Source organism: Alligator mississippiensis, chromosome 1, assembly GCF_030867095.1.
Source record: "Alligator mississippiensis isolate rAllMis1 chromosome 1, rAllMis1, whole genome shotgun sequence".
Classification (NCBI taxonomy): domain Eukaryota; kingdom Metazoa; phylum Chordata; order Crocodylia; family Alligatoridae; genus Alligator; species Alligator mississippiensis.
The window spans coordinates 300,987,681-301,010,011 of NC_081824.1; the positions used below are offsets into that span (position 1 = coordinate 300,987,681).

General features: G+C 40.3%; 1 protein-coding gene across 6 annotated transcripts in view; it reads left to right on the plus strand.

Moving 5' to 3' along the window:
* AGPAT3 (1-acylglycerol-3-phosphate O-acyltransferase 3) overlaps positions 1-21,034 on the plus strand; it is a 149,167-nt gene extending 128,133 nt beyond the window's left edge. For 4 of the 6 annotated variants that reach the window (XM_059720771.1, XM_059720772.1, XM_059720774.1 and 1 more), the window contains 5 exons: positions 4,704-4,857; positions 5,340-5,442; positions 10,177-10,252; positions 12,542-12,740; positions 13,410-21,034. In XM_059720771.1, coding sequence (XP_059576754.1) covers positions 4,704-4,857; positions 5,340-5,442; positions 10,177-10,252; positions 12,542-12,740; positions 13,410-13,498 — 621 coding nt within the window. In that variant the 3' untranslated portion in view covers positions 13,499-21,034. The remainder of the gene's footprint in view (positions 1-4,703; positions 4,858-5,339; positions 5,443-10,176; positions 10,253-12,541; positions 12,741-13,409) is intronic. The other 2 variants (XM_059720775.1, XM_059720776.1) reach the window with 2 other exon arrangements.
* The last annotated feature ends 1,297 nt before the right edge of the window (positions 21,035-22,331 follow it).

A 22,331-nucleotide genomic window follows, 5' to 3' on the forward strand; every position in this document is an offset into this window, starting at 1 on the left:
ATGGTCGTGGTGTAGGCTGGGCAGTTTCCAGGCACAGGTCCGCTTAAATCCTCGTTAGAGAACTACGACAAATTCGTTCTTTTCCCCGGAGTTGTTGAATCTCTGTGGGTTCGATAGTTTCTCATACAGGAAGGGATACGTCTAGGAATCTGTTGGCGACGGGGAGAGGCTAGAGGCTGTTCAGGCCTCTATTGCCTTTTAAGAAATGCGTTGGGTCCGTAAGGATCCACAGCGCTTAAGAGATCTTCACGCAAGGCGAAGGTTTCTCTCTCACTCCGATTTCTCTCCAACTTGGGCGGAAACCACCCAAGCTCTTTATACGGCTAGCAAGCCAATTGCTAGCCGCCACGTGTGAATACAAATGGCGGGAACTCTTTGCACCGAGCATTTCTTAGATGCAAAAAGAAATGCACCATGCAAAGAAAGCTACAAATTGGCAGGAAATTCTCCGTTGCACCGGGGTTCTCTTCTGCAGCAGAAAACTCCACCATGCAAAGAAGCTGCAATTTAGCGGGAAAATAATTTAGCAGTGCCGAAGCACACACAAACAAAAAATCAAAACTTTGGGTTGTGACACTTTTGGCAATATTAACCTCTTTCGCAGGTGCAGAGAGAGATTTGCTGTACTTTACTTGATTCAGATGGTTCTGATCAATTATTACTTCATTTAAAGTTTAAATAGAATGGGATTAGAAAACTTGTTTTTTCCTCTTTCAATCTAGAAATAAAAACTAGATACATGAGGATGAGATACATTAGTTCTAAAATCTTGAAGAGTACAGCAATAACAAACAATTGATTAATTATGGATAATACTTTTTAATAAAGCATTTAGTTTTGAATGTAAAACATAACTCTGTTTTTCTTTGGTATCCAGAACTTATTAGAAATTTTCTTTAATGAAAAAAATTAAATATTTTTGCACATTTAAATAGCTTTGAATTTTCATTCAAAATCACCTGGACAAAACTATAGTAAGATATTCAGCATCTAGTAAATCAGAAATAGGTTTCTCAGTTACGATCATGATAGATTCTTATATTTTAAGTTTTTGGGTTTTAAGCTACTTAATAGCTTAAATAAATGTGTATGGGCTGGATGTGGCGTATCCTCTGCATTAGCAAAAAATACCATCAAATATTGTGACAAGGCTATATCTAGTTGCAAACCAACATGTTTTAATGCTTGTACCACTGAGAATCAACCCTTTTCAGAAAATAAGTTAGAAGTATAAATGAGAAACAAGATTAAAATTCATTTAAATCAAAGTTTCCTGCTTGGTGACTTTAAATCATTAAATTGGATGATCAAAATTGGTTATTTACTGATGTAAACCCTGGAAATGTCAAGTTTAAAGCTGTTTGTACAACCTTCTATGGATCAATTTGTGTATGCATTATAGTCTTTAATTATATAGTCAGATAGTATTAGTTTGGGACCTCTTTCATTTTCTGCAAAGGACAGATACTTTAAATAGGAAAGGATGTTACCTGATGTATACAGTACTGAATGGAGATTCAAGAAAGCTGAGTTCATCTGTTCCTGGTTCTGCCACTGGAAACCTTCTGTGATTTTGGGGCAACACTTTCATAATGAATATACGCAAGGAGGTCATACAAAGATTGTACAGTCATGTTTCATTTTGATGTTTCTCTCTTCTGTACATTTGACTAGTAACTTCCAAAAGAGAGAGGTCATTATAGTGTTTTTACGCTGAAGAAACTTGTGTGCCTGCACACTTTGGAATGAGGTACTATTACTGAGCTAACAGGAAGATGAGAGAAAGATAGGGTCCGGGCATCAAGAAGACCAGGGATCCACAGAGTTCTCCCCTGTGGAGTTCAGAACACATATCCATTGTTGTCCAGTTTTAGATTTTCTTTGCTTCTTGCCTCCTCTCTAGTAGGAGAGAATGTGGTATGGTGGTTGGGGAACTGCAGAGTTGTCTGTCCTACATTGTGCTATTATAAAACAAGCAATAGAAGTTTTGCGCTTTGTTAGTAGGGACCTGGAGTGCAGACAGATTTAATGTAGATGATAATTAGGGCCAGATCTTGTACCATCTGTCAGTCACCTTAGTGTCTTCCCAAGTTCCTGACCCCAAGTCCCTGAGAAGCATTTAATGCAGAAATGGATAGATCCTGTTCCTGCTCCCCACTTGTTGTGATTTGTGAGACATGGAAGTAGGCATGTTCAATTTTTTTTTTTCAGGGACTTGAGCAACATGGAATAAGAGCACTCTTAGGCACCCAATTCCACCTAGGTGGAATACGATATTGGTCCTTCGTGTCTAATACATTTCCTTTGCAATGGGTATGTTAGTTTGGATTTTCCTTTCTGACTTACATTATTAGCCAGTTTCTGGCTTAAACTTTTCAGGATTTTTTTCCTGTCTTTCTCTTTAAACTATAATCAGTTACAACAGTAACCTCTTAGGACCTGTGAGATCTTAAATTTGGTACCAATATTTCAAAGCTTTTGCAGCACCTGGGCTAAAATTGCTTCTCATCTGCGCAGATAAATCTGCAGTGTGTTTACATTTTTGTTGCAGAAAGCAGAATTTCTTGGAAATCATGTGTTGCTTGCAGGTATATTAGAACGGGGATGTCCAACTGGCAGCCTGGGGGCTGCACAGAGCCTGTGAAGGGTTAACGTACAGCCCCATGACTCCTACCTACCTTTTGTAGTGCTGCCTCTTACATGGGCCACTGGTGCCTCTTGAGTCGTGGGGACATGTGCCCCACCCTGACAGTAGGCAGTGACTGGGGAGGGGAGTCCCCCAGCGGCTGATCTCACTGACCGGATGGGGAGGGGTCCCTTGGCAGCCGATCGCGCTTCCAGAAGTGGCACGGCCACTTTTGCTGGTGGCCCCGCTCCCTGGCCGGCACTCGCAGGGGGGCCACCGGTGCACCCACCTGGCCCCTGACCCAGCTAAACAGGGAATGTGGCCTGACGGGGTGCATATGCACCCCTGTGGACCACCACTGGCCTCTTATTTTTCCAACTGCTGCAGCTACAGTCCCTAGAGCTAAGTACAGACAATCAAAAAGCTGGAGGTTGAATTGATTCGGTCTTTGCAGGTCTAAGTCTAAGATGCAAAGATGAAACTGAGAAACAACTGGACACACATTTACCTTTTATTCAGGAAATGCAACCTGCAGTGGCTCAGGCCAGAAGCTGGGGGGGACGACGACAGGATGGACACCAGACCGTGGGGGGAGTTCCTAGAGTATGGCTCTCTGGCATTTCCTCTTCCTGCTGCCCTTGAGGTCTCTGGGATTTGCAGTCCAGCATCACCACATCAAGACTCTGCAGGGTCACTTATAACTTCCTCTTCCTGCTCCTAGGTGCCTCTGGGATTTGTAGTCCACTGTCACAGCTTGCAGTAACTTTCAGTATGTTTAGCTAAGCAGCTCTGTACTGGGGGAAGGGGGGTTAACCGGGGAAAGGGGGTTTAACCCCCACTCCCTGGCCCCAGATTCCAGCCAGGGTTTGCCTGGGGGGGCAGTCCCTGCCTCTCTTCCCCTCCCCACCCCACCCTGCTTTGCTGGAGTCAGGCCAGGCCTGGAAAGCATGCTGGGATGCTGGGGGGTTCTGATTTAACCTGAACCAGGAAGGGGTCTGGGACAGAAGTTTCATAACCTGATTCGACCCAAATCAGTTATGTCTGATGCTACATTCAACTAGGCTTATCTTAAAACAGTTTCAAACTTTTTGAAACTGGTTTATGTGCACTGACCTTCTGTTCTGTTACAGGTTTAAACCAGTTTCTGATCACTAAAATCAGTGTGTGCAACTTCTGTCCCTAGCCTAGGCCCTCCCCCTAAATGAGCTTTCACTATCTGCTCCTGCCCTTGCCCCAGGGGGCAGAGTGGTGCCACCCCTGACACCAGTGGAGCCCACAGTATGGTGCAGTGGTGTGTTAGGGGTGTGACCTGGGAACCCATGACCTCACACTGGTGCAGATCCCAGGGCCATGCAACTCATGCTGGTGTAGCCTGTGTGGCATATAGCCTCTGGCCACAGTTATGTTACTGAAGGGTTGAAGTTACCTTCATCCAGTTTTGAATCCTCCTATAGCTTTTAGAGGAAGCAGTGAATGAGCTGGAATCAAAATGGATATTTGTATGCATGTTAAATGTAAGTCTGTGTGTATATACTTGTTTGATTAAAGGGGGGGGGAGGAACTGAGATCCAAAAATGTGCCCTACATTTAAATTCTGTGAATGTTTGCATTTGTAGCCTTGCATTCTTTGAGACCAGGCTTTAACTCAGGGGTGGGCAAAATGTGGCCCACCAGGCCATTCTATCCAGCCCACGGGGCCCCTAAAAAATTTAGAAAATTAATATTTATCTGGTCCTGACTGCCTGTCATGTGGCCCTTGATGACTTGCCAAAACTCAGTAAGCGGCCCTCCACCCAAAATAATTGCCTGCCCCTGCTTTAACTATTTGTGTCCTGAAAATGAAGCTGCTCAGCAGACTGCTGGTTCAGTTCTCTCACCAGCTATCTTTTATATTCAATTATGCTAGTGAAGAGTTATAAAGTGGTTTTGATGCTTGATGCTTATAGAACAAATAAAGAAAAAGTGTGCGTGCTCCATAAAAGTACCATATCCTCTGCCTTGTTCTGTTGCACAGCCACTTTAATTTCTGTTTGTGATCATGAGATGCTCTTGTTTTTCCTCTTGTTTTGTGTGCTAGTTTCTCTTGTATTGTGAAGGAACTCGTTTTACAGAGACCAAGCATCGTATCAGCATGGAGGTAGCTGCATCCAAGGGGTTGCCTAAACTCAAATATCATCTGTTACCGAGAACCAAAGGTTTCACCACTGCAGTCCAGTGTCTCAGGGGAACAGGTATGGGCTAGCTTTCCTTTGATCTTAACAGTACTTGCTTCTTGGCCTCTTGCAGGCTCAGATCAAGTGTAGTACCTGATGATTCAATATACTCATATTTAGTGAAAATACAGACTCATTACAGCAATTTGACTTCATTAATATTACTTTGAAGCACTTGACTCCTTGATGAGCAATCTTTAAAATGCATGACTGTTCTAGTTTTAATTTGCACAAATTAATATTTTACACCTTTTAAAGTACCAATATATGAACATGCATCAAACTCTTGCTATACTCTTGTGAAGCATTTGCAAAATAGGATAAATTAAGTAGCAGTCTGGTTGGTTACACCTTATGGATTAAACTATCGGCAGTATTTGGCTAACTGACATCATTAAAGCAGTGTTTGCTTCAGTTTGTTTTTATTTAAAGTTTGAACATGGGCAAGCTGGATGCATGGAAGACTAAGATAATGACTGTATTCTTTTTTCTTGCAACAGTTTCAGCAGTGTATGATGTAACACTAAACTTCCGAGGAAACAAGAACCCCTCTTTACTGGGAATCCTTTATGGAAAAAAATACGAAGCAGATATGTGTGTGAGGTGAGCATGGATTGACTGGTGCAAGACCCAAGGGGCTTGTGTTCTGGATACTAAAATGTTTCCACGTCTGGTAGGGAAATGTTACTTTTCATCATCACCCCAGCACTGTCCTTCAGGTTCCGTTGCATGTCCCAAGGAGCTTACCATGTCCTGTGCTTCAAACTGTTCCCTCTTTTAAAGATCCTAGGTCTTGCCCATCACCTACAACGTTGGTGATGGCCTAGACTTTCATCACAATGGAACTTTCAAGAGAGGGCATGAACAGTCCTTTAAACCAGTACTTGCCATCTTTTAAAAAGTGAGGGCATCTCCTCCTATCGAAAAACCGTTTCCACTTAGCAGAACATATCTTGTGAATTGTGTAGAACTTCAGAAGACTGTATTTTCTTGCACCCTTTTCCCTCAAATCAACCCTCCCCTCCACACCTCCTCCTCTTCCAGTCGGGGTGTGTGTATTAAGCAGGGAAGATGATTTTCCCTGATTTTCTGATCAGGATAGAAGCACCCTGCTTTGATATCTGCTTCACAGTACATCACTATTTAGGCAGAGGGAGTTAGTTGACTTAATGGCTCATTGCTTTGACTTTATGGCTCATTGTTTTTTATTCCACATGTGTTAACGATTCTCTTTCGTTTTTAATGATCTTTGTGTTCCTGGTCTCTCTCCTCCTGTTTCACAGCCTTGGAGACTGTCCAGTTCTTTTCAAATTCACATGTGCCCAACACTTGCTCCAACACATTCTAATTAGAACGCATTGGAGCAGACTCAAAATTAGCACACTCCAGCAGCCTCGCCATCATGTGTATTCAGGACAGTGTTTCCACACTTCAAAATGGCAGTGCAGGCACTTTAACTAAAGCTCGTTGAACTTGCTTTAGTTAAATTGCCCCCGCTGCCTTTTTGAGGTGGGGTGCTGACAACATGAGATGCTGAGTGCACTTTAATTAGACTAGCTCCTGGGTTTCAGCTTTAGTTCAGTGGGACAGGGGAGGGTGAGTGAGTTGAAGATTAGGCTCTGTACTTGTTCTGGGGAGCCATAACTCTGGGGAAAAAACTTTTTCCTTCATTCTGTCTTTCAAAAACAAGGGGAATATTATATTCTGGGCTATATTTTATGTAAGAAAATATTGCTTGTTTCCTCTCTCACTGGTTTTTATTAGCAATAAAGCAGTGACATTTGTATAACATAATCATAAGCTTTTCATTAGCAGCTGCTGAAATGATAAGAGGCAGTTCATACTTCACTTATTTTTTCAGGCCTTCTGCTAACTCAGAAGGGGTCTCTCAGCTATTGCCTTCAACTTTCTAACCTGGGACTATAACTGGATTTTTTTTATGAAAGAAAAAGAAAAGAAAAAAAGCTAAGACTTGTGAGAGTGACTGAAAGGTCTGTCTATGTTGTCCATTTTCCCCCCACAGCCAGCCCTCTGGGCTTCCCAGGTAATGCTGCTTCTACTTTAGGAAATGCTCTGTTAGAGAGCCTGCTGCTACAAAACCTGAAGCACCATTTTTTTTCCTTTCTAAACATCCCTTGAGTCTTTTGTAGCCAGCAAATCATTGGCATAGCTTATTTTTTCTTTTTGCTAAAAATAGCTGTGTTGTATCTAATAGTGATGGAGAGGACTTCATGGGGAACTCTCACTTGTACCTTCAACACTGATTTAGCTGCAGCAGTTTTGCTAACTATAGAGTTATTATCCAAGAGGTGGGTCAAATGCTTAAAGCCATAGCTGTGGAGGATCTTTCATTCCAGTCCTATTCCCAGGTACTTAGGTAACTTGTACAAAAAATTATTCTTTTCTCTGAATTTTCTGTACATCTGTTCAGAGCCCAGAGTTGAGGATGGATAGGAGCATAGTTACATTCAGGAACAACTTCAGAAGATTTTTCAGATCCTATTCTTATAACTAGAGAATTTGAAAATCTCATTCTTCACATTTGTCACACTTAGTTTGGTAAGCACTGATAGGTAGAGTTTAGCTGATATGAATCTGGTCATAGACTACATGCTTCCATCCAGTAACTAAAAAAGAATGACGTGCCAACAGACATGGCTTAGGTTAATGAAAACAAGACAGATGCGCTCATGCTCTTAGTACAGAGTGTGCTGTTCCATCTACATAGGTGTGATGCACCTATTTGCAAACTTTGCAGGTCTTCATTGGTTTGTAACTTAGTCCATGGAATTGGATCCATGGAAATTACCAAAGTGTTCTCTTTGGGAGCACCATCTAGTGATGATTTGAGAACAATGGTGGCTTTGGAAAAGATTTTTTTCCAATAAAAGTTTAGTTTTTAACTGTGCAACCTCTCCCTTCCCTCCCCAACCCCACTCAGGATAGAAAACTAAACAGCATTTAGTAATTGATTTAGGAAGGCTGCTCATCTATGATTTGTGGCATTCCGGGAAAACATCCATTTTTTTCTTTTTTCTTTTTTTTACGTTTGATGTGTGTATAAATAGCTGACCTGGTCATGGGCAAGCCATCTTTCTTGTCTTCCTTCATCAGTGCCTTTTCTGCTCACTCGAAGGGGCACAGACTCTCTAACTTTTATCCCTCCAGAAGGTGCTACATAAATTGCCAGGATTCAGTCATCTGTAGTTTTGAGTTTGCCAACTGAGCCTTGCAAAACATCCATTTGCAGAACTTGGTGTCTGACCAATACCAGTTGATTCACTCCCAAAGCAGTGCTCCTTCTCAGAACGGCCTGTTCAGTTTCCTTACTCCTGCTGCAGCAAAGGCATAGGCCTTAGTTAATATGACCCAAATGTATTATTCAGTTTGGCTTTCTTATAGAACATTAGGGGCCAGGTGATGTCTCAGCTGATCTTGTGGTCTAGAGCAGGGGTGGCCAACCTGCAGCACATGTGCCACAAGTAGCATGGACAGCCTCTGTGTGTGGCATGCAGCAGATCAGGGAGGGGCCAGGCCAGACAGCAGCAGATAGGGCAGGAAGCAGAAAGCAGAGCAGCGGAGTGGGCAGAGAGCAAAGCAGGCAGGGAGCAGTGAGCAGAGCAGCAGTTTGGGCATGGAAAGGGGTTTGGTGTGACACTTACGGAGAGTGTGGCATGCCTGCCAAAAAGGTTAGTTCCCACTGGTCTAGAGTTTCAAAAAAAGGTGGGTTCTTAACTCTTGTTGCTCTGTTGCGTAGATTGTCAGATAGTATCCTGCTACCCATGAAATATTTATCTGGGGTAAAGTGAGGGGGTAACTGCAGCCTCTACTTAGTTCTACAGATGTGCAGGATGGTGTTAAAGATGCACCGTTTGTTTTAAAGAATGTAATGAAGTTCACTCTTAGAGCTTAAAGGAATGGTGAAAGCTGCTAACAGGCTGAATTGTGTGGTTTACAAGACTGGGACTGGCTGTTCACTCATTGAATGAGAACCCTAAAATACTGTTATTTCAGGTTGGGCTGAGGGTACTGTTCAGAAATATTTAATGAGCTAACCCTGTCTGTACCCAGAATTTGATAGCTTGCTGTGAGCCTACCAAACTTGGTGCAGTTCAGGTTTTTTTGGCCTGCAAATCAATAGCAAATAGTCCCAGAACATGTGTATACATTGTAAAACAAGCAGGATGGTGCTAGAATGGGGTATATTTTGGGCCTGGTGACTAATACAAAGCAGCATGATTGGGAGGGCAGAAGAGTGGAAGGAAATCTGGATTTTTGCCAGAAGCCAAAGGGAAGGGATGAAGAGAGGAAATGTTTTGTATCACTTTTTGAATTGTTTTAAGCTAAAAGGAGATAGTTTTTCATTTCAAGTCATTAATATTATGTGGTTCTGCTTTCCAACCTTTTTACTTCCAAAAGAACCATAGAAGTCACACTTATATGCAGGGTTGAGCAATAACCAGGCCCCAAGAGTCTTGAGTCATGTACTTCAGGTAACTTTGTGTGTGCAATAAAAAGCTGCTCTTTTCTGCGTAGGTTTTATCTTGGTATTTTAGTGCATTTAACTCTTTGGATCTTTTATTTGGTATTTGAGCCTTTTGTAGGCTTTTGTAAGGACAGTCGTGGTTCATGGTCTAGATTTGTATCTGCTGACTTATATTCAGGAAGGGAAAAGTGTGTTTTCCTAAAATTAAACCTGAAAGTATGGGGTCAGTTTATGTTTAAAAACAAACAAACAAAAAAATAAAAATGGCACTTTATTTAAAACTCAACATGTTCCTGCACAGAGCCCAGTGCATGCCCAGAAGAGACAGCACATTAGTTGGACCCAACACGCCCAATGTCTGTATAGATCTGGCACTTTAGCAGGGCTTTTTTGGTCCTTTTAGCTAATACCTGATTGAATCAGCTATTAGATAAAAGCATCAAAAAGCCATGCTGAAGCACCCAATCTATACAGACACAGTGGAGCTGGGTTCACGTTATGCTCTACTTTTTGCGGTAAAGCGCGGTTTATTTGTTTTCACATCTGCAAGCAGCCCTAGAGTTTACTGGGATTCAACTATGGGTAGGGTAAGTGTGTGTAATATTTGTTTCACTGAGGTGCCCTGAAATTGATAGCAAAATGTACAAGTACTTTCTTTCTCTTTAGGAACATGAATTTTAAGGTAGAGACTGAAATTTTAACATGCAATTCTTATCTATATTTAGACAAACTCCAATTTCAGTTTGTGCTGTGTATTGAATGGCAACATTTTGCCTGAACAGCTCTACACTAAGATAGATATCTAGGTTTTCTTTTAAGACTCCTTTTCTTAAATCTCTTTAATAAACCAGGAGATTTCCTCTTGAAGATATCCCTCAAGATGAAAAGGCAGCTGCAAACTGGCTTCATAAACTTTATCAAGAAAAGGTAAATGGATTTTCTTTCTTTCAGAACTTTTGCAAAGTAGTATTTTAAGGCGCTGTATGTCAAAGCTGAGTGGTGCACACTTGACCCCCAGAAGGAAAGCGGAAATGGGAATACTATGTATAACTTGGCAGCTACCCCTCATCCTGATGTCAGGAGCACTGCTGGCAGGCTCTGAAAAGAGCCTCATTTCTTCCTCCTTGACCTCAGAATAGTGGCTACTTCGTAGGTTTCAAGTGAAAGGAAGTGCTATGGGATTCTGCAAAGACTTATGGAGTCATCCTCTCCCCCTCCCCCGCACCCCTTAGGGGGAAGAGGATGCTTAATCTGCTCTCTTTTTGTTTTGTGCTTCAGCTGCTGGGTCCCATTCACAAATATAGATGCAGGATAATTCTAGATTAGAGATAACCAATCCTTCTGGAGTGAGGGTGGGGAGCACAACTGTTTTGCAGCTCTTTGGTCTCCTATCTTATATTGCAGGGGTTCTCAGTCTTTTGGGCCTGAGACCCCCTCCATAACTTTTATGAATTGAGTGGCACCCAATTTCAAAAACTGATTTATATATTTTAGTGCTTACCTCCTTACAGAGGGGCTGGGCAGTGGGAGTGGGGGATCCACCAGGCAGGAACAAACCTGAGCCTGTGCTTATCTGCTACCTTACTTATTTCCTTCTACCTCCTGACACCCTTCAAGGATCTGGCAGCACCCCGGGGTGCCACAGCACCCTGGTTGAGAATCATCACTACATTGCCTTTCATCACTTGCCTCCCTCAGAGCTCTGCTGCCACATTGGAAAAGATGTACATAGTTTCCTTGATTTGCTGTCGGAGCTTAGAAGCAGTGTATAGACCATATGCTCCTACGTTTTTTCTCAACTCTTTTTCCTAGCTGGTAAATTTCTTGTCTGCAGACTTAATAGCTGCAGAGAGGGGGAGAGAACTGTATGTAGTGTTGCCCAGCCCTTATACAGATTGGACTGGTATACTTCAGTTTCTCTGTTTTGAAATGCAAATCTTGATTTTTTTTTTGATTTTTTTTTTTTTGTGCTGCTTGTGTTGGGAAAGTAGAGGAGCACAGAAACCCTGGCACTCCTAGCTTTCTTCTGTTTTGGTGTGACCTGTACTGCAGCATTTCCAAAGCTACACTTAATCTGTAGACAGACACCAAATTGTTCATAAGGTTCTTAGAGGTCTCCTTCCATGGTTTCATTTTGTTCTTTTAAACTTATGTGTTTTGAGTATTTAGGATCTAAAATAAATTTTGGGAGGGTGGGGTTGTTTACAAACAAAACGAGTTGTCTTGCCCCTCCCCCTGACCTCTACGGTAAATGTGTTGTATTGAAAAGCCAGCTGATATGAGGACGCGCTCATATGTGATCATCCCTAATGAAATGTCCTGGTTTGGTAAATGGATGTTGATGCACTTTTTTCGTTTTGCTTTCTTGTCTGTGCCTCTCTTCTTTGTGTATTATAAAATTAAACAGCCACAGCCTACAGCATGCTATTTCACTTGGTTCTGTTCTTTGAAATGCTCTAGTTGTAGTGGAGGATGTGATATTTCTTGCTTATGTTGGCTGTACTTCTATTCAGCTCTGGAGTCAAACAGTCAAACGTTGTTTGAGTCTCTTTGCACAAACTGACCTCAGTGGATGAAGAGAATCTACTGTAACTGGAATCTCTAAAGTGCTCATTTTGAACAAAAAGTATGTTCCCCCAAAAGGATTATTACTTAGAGGGAATGCCTTGATCTTGTTGTTTCTTAGAAACAAAGGCAAAAACAACAGCTGGTTAAATAACCATTTTTGTTACTGCTGTGCAGCTTATCAATCCTTGTTTTAAAGGTAAGATATAATTTAGTTGATGATTCTCAGCACTACACTTTTTTCCAAGAACTCATCCTGGGCTTTTTGTTGCCAAGGCTGTGGCTTCAGTGTTTAAGCTTTTGAGTGCAAAATTAGCCTCAGTATCTTCATTTTATAGGAACTTTTCAACCCTGGTGGTTGGCTTGTGCTTGGTCTTCCACAGGCTCCAAATGGAGCCACCTCTGCAATTCTGATTAGATTATTTGGGCTTCTGTATGATTATTTTCACAGAAAGGAAGAGCCAGTGAGCAGCCACAAATATACAGGTGGGAATTAGTTCTGAGAAGATCTTTGGGGCTAGGTCTTCTCTGAATTGTGAAGAAAATGATAGTAAGCAGCTGGGTATATGGCAGAAGAAGCTCATGGTGCTGGGTTTTTGTTTTTTTGCTGCATTTATTTCTTGAATAATTTTTTTTAAATTTTCCTTCCAGGATGCTTTACAAGAGATGTATAATCAAGAAGGCATTTTTCCTGGCCAACAGTTTAAACCTCCTAGAAGACCTTGGACACTTCTAAACTTTCTCTTCTGGGCTACTGTCCTCCTCTCTCCTCTCTTCACATTTGCTTTTGGAATTTTTGCAAGTGGATCACCACTTCTTATCCTCGCATTCTTGGGATTTGTTGGAGCAGGTAATGGATGTTGAGAGGATGCCAAAACACAATAAGACATAATGCAGGTCATTAGCTAAATATATTCTGAGTGAAATTATTATCCATGGGATTTACAGAAATGTGTTCTGGGTTGATATTCAGAGCCAGTTCCCAGGTTGATTTGTTCTTCTTTTTTTGTGCATAGCATTGTACACGCAACTTAAATCCAGGCAATTTTGTCTCTTTATTTTTGAAGTGTTATATAATGTACTAATATTCACACAATTGCCCCTTTATGAGGGCAGTTACACATTGTCAGAGCAGTACCAAGGAGTTTGCATTGCTGTTGCTAGTCTTGACTGTGTATTTTCTGTGGTTAACTGATTACTTCAACTTTGAGGCTGACAGGATGGTTTCTTCTAGCAAATAAGCGTTGATTACATTTTAATTTTTTTAATCTGGTCTGGCCAGTGGTTTAATGATCTTTAGCACATGTAACTGGTTCACAGTTTCAGTAAGGGGATGCTGCAGGCATGGATCAAAGCTACATATTGTTAGTAGACACCGCTGATTTCTGAATTTGTTGCCCTCAATATCTAAAAGTCCTGCATGCCACCTAATCTGCTCTGTATGCACGTGTGTGTGTAAATTTTTTCATTGTTAAATCAGCTGTAATACACCTCCTGTTTCTTTTATTATGTTTTAAAGCTTCCTTTGGAGTTCGTAGACTGATAGGAGTAACTGAAATAGAAAAAGGCTCCAGTTATGGCAACCAAGAATTCAAGAAAAAGGAATAACTGACAGCTGCAGCTCAGCACATATAGCCAGACTATGGTATCAAATTAACTTCATTAAAAAAAAAAAAAAACACTTAGAAACTATCTTTTTTTTCCTTAATAAGTGGTGACTAATATTAATGAATAAAACTTGAGCCAAGAGTGAAAAAAATAGAAGAATCAAGAGAAGAGAAAACATCAACTTTTCTGCCTGTTTAAGGAGCATTGTATTCAAACTTTGAGAGAAAATCTGGGCTAAAAAAATGATAACCTTGCTTTGTCTGTGTTTGGGGGTGCATATTGGATGCTGCCACATGCTTCTTCAGATGATCTATCTCACTCACTTGGCAACAGGAGCCGTTGAACGTTTCCTCTTGCTATAGCCAATTTAATAGTTGTTATTTTTTTCCAACATCTCGTCTTTTTTAATGGTGAGGATAATCCAGAAAAGACAACCCATTGTAAATTAATTGATAGCTCTTTCTTAGGTGAAAGCCACTGGAAAAGCCATTTCTTTATGGCTACAGACAAAATCCCATTTGTATATGTTTTACTGAAGGTGCTTTTTATTTTCAGGCAACATCTTTTAACATCTGTACCACATGAAAATGGATAATAGAATTTTGATGAGAACTGTACTTTACTGATAAGCACACACTGTAGATCAAATTAACTAGTATTAATACAATTTAAATCTTCCCCCAGCATCACGCTACCTGTTGCACAAAACTCCATAATACCCAACATACTACTTGTGTTCTTGAGCATGGTTTGCCCTGTTTCACACTTTGCATATATTTATGCCTCAGATCTTGTTTTGGTTTTCTGTTTGTTTGCTTTTTGTTTTTAAGTGAATTGTTACCCTGCGATTTGGGCCTGTTCTAAGGAGGCTATTAACTTAGTTGTCCTAAGGTCCTCCTTATTTCTGTTTGTGTTTTATCACCACTGAATTCCCATTTCACTGTTTTTTCTCAGGAGACTGTTGCAGGAGATAACCAGCATAAACTGTGGAGCAACCTTGAAAAGGTCTTCTTTTCTTTTTGTAACAACTTGAAAAGGAAGGGTCTGCAGCAATCAGGATTCAAATCCCAGCCACTCCGAATTTAATGGCAGTTTCTGCCATTTTTTTTTAGCAGGGCCAGGATTTCACCTTATATGTGCTAACATATATATGGTGGTCTGTGTTGTGTTTCTTAGCTGACTTCGTTAGGAAACACTGTGAAGTATTTGGTGGGTGAGCTATGCTGTTAGAACTGAAAACCTCTAGAGTGAGTTTTGGGTATCTTCAGGAATTTTTAATATCTCCAATTATGATTACTTACTGCTGATCACAACTTTGGCTGTTACCTACCTTTGTCCAAATGCACATCCTGGGATCTTGTAGGCTGCTGCTGTGCGTGCAACCTCGTGGCCATTCATAAATATGTGTGAACCTTTGCGTATATTTTCAAGTCTGAAGGTCAAGTTCTGCCCTTGGCTGAACTCCAGTAGAGTCAGCGGGAGTGCCTTCCACAGGTATAAATGAGGGCAGAAGATGGTCCTGAAGGTCCATGAGTGTGACATTCGCTCTCCTCATACCCCAAGCTCTGTTAGAAAGTTTCTTACTTTTGTAAAGACTGGGTCTCATTAAAGTGCTGGGTTTTTTTTTTCCTTTGCTCAGTAGCCAAGGGTAAAAGACAGGTGCTATTTTACCCCTTTCACATTTTCTAACGGCTGAAGTTTAACCTCTTCTCCCACAGGGATTTGCCTACAAGGATTTTTTTTTTAGCTTCAGGCTTTACACTAGTGATTTCCTAGCTTAGAGAAGTCCTTTATTTGTTGGGGGGGCATTAATAATCACTCCTGTCATGCACCTGACTGTCCATTTGGGAGTCTCTTAATGAGATGATTTTTGCAGGGTTTTTTATTTATCCCAGTTCAGCACTGCACTGACAATGCTGGTGTTAGTATGTCATGCTTCCAAAGCAAATAAGTCTGCCCTGAAGTAATGGTGCACAACTCTTATTAGTGGCAAGGAAAGCTGAACATGTGCTTCAAAGAGGCAGAAACCGGCTAGGATTTGGGGATGGAGGATGGGGTTTTCTTTTGTATTGGGCACTTTGTGCACTCACTTTTTAAACAAAATTAGAACTCTGAATGCTAATAATCAGAAGTCTCTGGTTTTATTTGATGTTTTCTGACCAGAGGACCAAAACAGGGTGGCTTGCTATTATTATTTTAGGTAATTGGGTAACAGCTGTAACTTTTGCTTGTTAGAAAGATTTTACAGATGCTGTACACTTGCTTTCTGAAGATGCTACTGAGCTTATTTAAATTGCAGTTGCTTGGTAATGAGCAAAGTAGGGCTTGCAAAGCAGAAAGACCACTGGCTATGTTTTTCAATTACCCATGAGCAAAACCTAACGTAATTCCCTTTCTTAATAATTGTGGGGGGGCAAGGCGGGGGATGCAGTCTAAAGGAGGAAAAGTTAAAATTCCCTTCTCTGTATTGGGGAACTTGTCTCCTCTTAGTGCATATAATTCCAAGTTAGATCCAATGGGATTAGTGCATGTACATCAAGGGGAGAATAGGCATGTTTCATGTGTTTCCTTTTTTATTATCATAACATATTGGCCATGCATTTGTTTTGAAAGTATAATAAAAAATATTATTGTTTACAAAATTTTGGGTCTTCTAAGCAGACATATCGGTAACAATTTGGAAATCTGAAATGTACAACAGTGCACAGAGCAGGACACAAAATCATGCAAAAAACCTAATCTTTCATTGAACTTCCTTCGTTTCTTCAAGTAAGTTTTTTATATATCTATATCTAAATATACAGAATGTGTATAAATTAACATGATTGGAAATAGCTGCAGTAAATGTGTCTAATGAAGAGTAGCAGGTGGCTTGAATTGGAAAAGTGAGCATAGATTTTATATCTTACACTCTTCTGGTTTAATAGAATATAGCTTGTATATTTGACTACCAAGCCCTCTGAGAGCAATAATAAACAAAAATATATCATGAAATTTTTTGTCTTTGATTTGCACCCATGAGGTCTACACTGTAATTACATTTAGGAATCTGAAAGTCTTTCCCCCCCTACCCTATTCATCATTTAAAGCTGTAATTGCTGTTTGCACTTTTTGACTAAATTTCAAATTCTCCAGTTATTAACATGAAGGCTCAGTGGAGCTTTTTCTATGCTGACTTTTTTGGAGCTTAGTCATAATTCAAAAGACACATAGTTCAACAAAATGTGGACAGATCTCAGATGCTGGGCTATGACAGCCTTCTATCATTGGGCATGCAAGGGGAAGTCACATCCTCTCACGTTTTCAAGTGCAGTTAAGGGATGGCTTGATGCTGACCCTCTTGGCAGCCTTCTCAAGATTCTCTCTTGCTGACCATGGGCCAACTGTGGTCAATAGACTGCTCTTGCAACTGGCTTTGTGTCCCACTGAGTCAAGTGTTTCTCTCAGGCACAAAGAGCATAGACAATGTCTTTGTTCCGCTCTAAACTACCTTGAAGGGCTCTAAACTTAATTGTGGTCAATGAATGGGCTTATATGCCTTTTCCTAGTTGTGTAGCATTCATGGAAAAAGTGAACAGCTGCAACCTGACATTCAGTTATATTAATTTATGTTGGTCATCTTGTCTCCATCTCCCAATTTATACAAGTTTGCTAAGTCAGCAGCTCTATTCTGATGCCTCCTGTCAAATTCAGGGGCTTTCCAAAATGCCTGTTGCATTTCAGCACATTTTCTTGTAAAAAGTTACTATGAGTAGCTGTGAATTTTTGTCTTCCTGTCCCTCAGGATTGTTTAGCAAGTTCGATAGGTATGAAATAGTGTATGTTTGAGTCTTAAGTATGTTGATAACTCAGCATCACTGATACAGAGCACAGGCCTGTTGCAGGAAAGCATGTCATTTAAGAAGACTGTTCACATAAGTCTATCATTATTTAGTACCTGATCCTTCTGACATGAACTAGACTAATATGAGGGCATTAGTTTGTTATTACTTGGTGTGGGTATCATTAACCAACAGACCAAGAGTGTGGATTTCTTGTAGTTGAGGGGGCAGTCCCTGGTGGGGAGTATCCAAAAAGCTTTCTGTTTTGACTTTAGGCACTTTTGCTTAATAAATGGTCGTTTTTATGCTGAGTTCAAATTGGTCAGAATGCTTTGAGTTGTTCCAAGAAGACGGGTAATAAAATACCTGTGTTGTTTGCTGTCTCTTAGCCAGATGTGTGTCAAACACATCCAAAATAGTTTTGTCCCAAATAATTGTCATTTAAATAAATAGGCCAATTTAAATGTGCAGATTGAATCATGGCCTTCTCTTGTTAGCAGTGCATTTCCCTTTGGGGTTTAGATGCACACACAGTGAGCGCATCTACATGAGATACTTACTGTGGAGTTGCCTAATTAGCCCCGCAGTAAAGCATCACCATCTACACGAGTGGTGCTATTAAGCCAGAGCAAACTAATTAATTCTGCCATAAGATAGTACTGCCTGAAACAAGTACTGCTCTATGGTGGAGTTATTTACTCCACTGCAGTGCACATGTAGATGGTGACTGGGGCTGGCTGGGGTACGATGCATATGTAAACTGCACCTGAGTTTATTGCATCACATTAAGAGTCGCATGTAGATGTACCTAGTTTAGCAACTGTTGGGAACCAGTAGCTGTTTTACTAGTTCTAGGTTGTGGCTTTTAGTATAGGCTCATCCACTTGACTTTAATACTAACTTTGTGCTCAGTGTGCCACAGCTGCTCCCTTCCTATTCATTTGCTAGTTTCTCTAACCCTTGATGGAGCTTGGACTGCTCCAAGCCCTGGTGCTGTATGACGCTGGGCTTTGAAGCTCATAAAGGCCATGTTAAGGGTTGGAGCTGAAGAATAAAGGGCACTGACTGGTATCACTGAATAATTCATCTGGGAAACTGGAACAACTGACGGAAAGTTTGGAAAACAGAGTTAGTTTTGTAGGCATGTAAAGGACCAAATTCTCATCATTGTTGTGTCAGAATTAATGTTCAATAATTCCACTGCAATCAGTAGAGAAACTTGATACACTGATGTGGCCGGGATCAAAATTTGTTCCCAAAAAGTGTCTGTCCCCTTAGCATCGTTAGATGCTGGTCTTGGAATCTAGGTTCGTATTTTCTTGACTTTCTCAACACTTTGTGCACCAGTTCATTTCACATCTGAGTCAAATAGCTTTTCTGCCTGCCACCATATTTTGGGATTTCTGAAAGCCTGACAGTGGCAGATCCTGTGCAATGTTTGCCAGCCATTAGAAGATGCATCTTTTGGAATCTGGTCATTTGTATCATAAGGAATCCCCTGGCAAGATAGTGAATTGCTGTCCATAAACCAGCATGTCACAGCTCGGTTTTTGCTGACCTCTGGTTTTGAATTTAAGGAACACAACTTTGAAAATCACACCTGTAGGTATAACTTTTTAAACATGAAGTACATATAACACCTCAGCTCTGCTACTGAGGAAAAGTTAGCAAAACAGTTCCTAGTTTAACTTTGACTTTGGAGAGCACTTTGTATAGTCAATTGTCCTTTGCTGAAAAGATCCTTAGAAACAGTAAAGTAGTAAAAACAAAATTACCTTTTTTTTTAAAGGGAATATGCTAAAGAATCAGGACATATGATTTAACAGGGACTGTCAGAGACTGGAATTTTAAAAATCAATTAAAAAAAAATTCAGGTGGTCAATGTCCCTTGAGGAGGAGAACGCTACAACTTTTCAATCTTATTTGTCTCATTTCATTTATAAATTTTCTGTCAAGATATATTGTTAAGAAAGAGTAATTTTTACTTAATTTATGAACCTTCTTTTTAAATTAATGTCTAATTTGGGGGTCTTTGTTTAATTGTATTTTTAGAAGCACGAAATTGTTTCTCAGCTTTCATTTGTTTTACACACACACGCACACACATGCACATGCCCACACACACACACATGCTGTACCCAATATATTCCTTGCTTCTGCTGTCTCAGAACTGTGAGTTGTGACATCTGAATGCTACTTGCTTGAAAGCCAGTAAGGTACTGTAAACTGGCATGTTAGTCATAAAGATCACCAGCAAGTACTGTAGCTTTAATGAAAAAAAATTCTTTGAGAAAGCTAACCATCATTAACCTAATTGATTGTTACAAACCTGTGATTTATTTTTGTTAACTACCAGACATCATTATTAGCCAAAACAACTGAGTAATAAAACTGTATACAAGGTACAAATTTACTGTGCATGTGTATATATTTTTGTACATTTTTTACAGTTATTTCCTACACGCAATTTTATGCAATTCAGAAAAGCTGCACTTAAATCTGTTAAAAGTTAGTAGTAAAACAATCTCTCCTACTATCATTTCTGAAAAACTGTCCCAAACTAGTGCACAGATTTACAGTGCTATGCAAATATTACATTGTAAGTTTTCTCTTAAATTTGCTTAAATAGTTCATGGCTGTTTTTACTGAGCTTTCAGAAAATGATTAATGCAAAAGACACATCTTGTAAAATAAAATAGCTTTGGCTGTGTGGAAGCATCATCTATTAGAACCTCATTTATGCTTTTAGTTCATTTTAACTGTTGTAAGTGACTTTCTGTATATAACATTTGTTTGCATTTGTGCTTATTGAAAAGCAGGAACAGTCATGTAACATTTGCTTTCAGGTCTGTTACTGTATAGGGTATCTGACATTTAAATGGAAGACCCATGGTTTTTTTTCTGATTTGGCTGACTAACCAATTCTACAAAGAAATGCATATATTTAATATGTTTCCTTTTAGTTGCTTTGTTTGGTAATTTGTCACTTTTCCTTCTAGGCCCTGATCCTGTGAGCTGATCCACGCAGATGAGACTCCTCCACCATTGTCAGACTGTGTTGTCTTCAATGGGGATTCCCCTGTGCAGATCATCTTGCAGGATGTGGGACCCTAAGTATAACTAGCACATTAACCCAGGGGTCAGCTTTCCAGCCTGGGGCTGCTCTACCCCAGCTCAACATGTTGCAGAGGGAGTGGCTGGGGCATGAGGGTGCTACAATGTGGGGCTAACCCAACAGGAAGCCCCCACACTGTAGCACACTCGTACCACAGCCAACCCCGGTCACCATCTACATATGCATTTTAGCGCGCTTGGCTACTCTGCTGTAAGATAGTGCTTGTCTCGGACAATACTATCCTACAGCGGAGTTAATTTACTACACCCTAATACAGGTGTATGTATAGATGGTGACACTTTACTGCAGAGCTAATTAATCAACTCGCAGTAAAGCGCACGTGTAGACACGGTCAGTGTGCAGTATTTTTGTCCTTTCCCTCTCCTCAAAAGTAAGAAGAAAAAAAAACAAGAAAAAAAACAAGACAAGGAAATGGAGTGGGGGGGCAGAGGGGAAGAAACTGAGGGAAATATTATTTCATTAAGGAACTTTTCAAGTAAATGCAGAGCTGTGTAACTGAACAAGTTGTCTCCGTAGGTGGAAGGTTACAAGCTGCCTGTCTGGGTGGACCTTGGAGATTAAAATAATTTTTAAATTGCACATTGTTCAGGCTTCCATTTTTCATCTGAAGTCTTAGTGCTGCAATAGGAAAATCTTATTGGATAAAAAAGATGGGTTCAACTGGTCATGGTGTAAAAGCAAAATCCCATTTTTGTTTTATAGTTTGCGTTGCTCCATCTTTCCTTGTCCTTGACATTTCTGTTAAATCTGTTCAACTTCACAGTTCAGCTTTAAAGGCTGATTTTGATCTGAAATTGAAATAAAATGGCTTATCTCAGAAAAGAATTTTTTTATCCTTGAGACCAAAAAAAAAAGGTCAATAACAGATATTAGGATAGCTAGAATCCAATTATAAAGCCTCCTAATAAAAGTTTGTGGAGAACAAAACGTTACATCAAAAATGGAAAGCACCTAAAAAAATAACCCAGTGTGACATTTTACACTGGCCACCTACTTTTAGAGAAAAGCATCTGTTTCCACCAGCAACAAACCCAATGGCTAGTCATACTTTGTTTTAAATAAGCTTAGCTGACACAACAGTGTAACCAAAGCCAAAGGGCAAAAGGGGAAATGTGAAAAGAAAATGAAGGTTTAAATGTTACTTTTGGCATTAGGTTTGGGACTGATGCATTGCTCGCTCACGTGTAATGAAGCAGCAAGGGAGTTATGTATCTTACCCTAGTGAAGAATTTCTTCACTAAAGAAGTGCACTCTGCATATGCCACCCGAGTCAGAGATTTAGAAAAAATCAGGTCCTGTATTGATGTGAAGGTAAGGATTCCCCACTTCCAATCACAACCTAAGTAGAGTTTTCATTATTTTTAATATATAGCATATGAACCTGCTGGTAGCAGTGAGAAAGTCCCAATGTCAATGGCTCAGAAAGTAGTGGACAAATGTTGATTGGCTCAAAATACATAGATATTAGTCATATGTGTAGGAGAGAGATGTACGTTATTGTGAAAACATACAGCTTATTAACTATTTTATACTGGGCATGGATACCTAGCAATGTATTGCTTCTGGTCACCATTAGTTGTATCAGATTCTCTCATGGTCTCATGGCCTTATTCCTTAAGAGTAGTTGGTTATTTGTATACAAAACTGAGGTCAGGCTTCTGACTGAACCAGGTATATTGCAGAATATTTCCAAATAGTGCAGTGTTTTCAGACTAGTTTCTTCCACATGGCTGTAGGGGAAAAAATGGAGCAGCTGGAACTGAACAAAAAACAAAACTCAAAGATATTCTTACTTTACCATTAGGTGCTAGGTGTCCCTCAGGTCCCTGGCAGATGTTACATTATAAATACGATAGGATCCGATGCTAGATCCCAA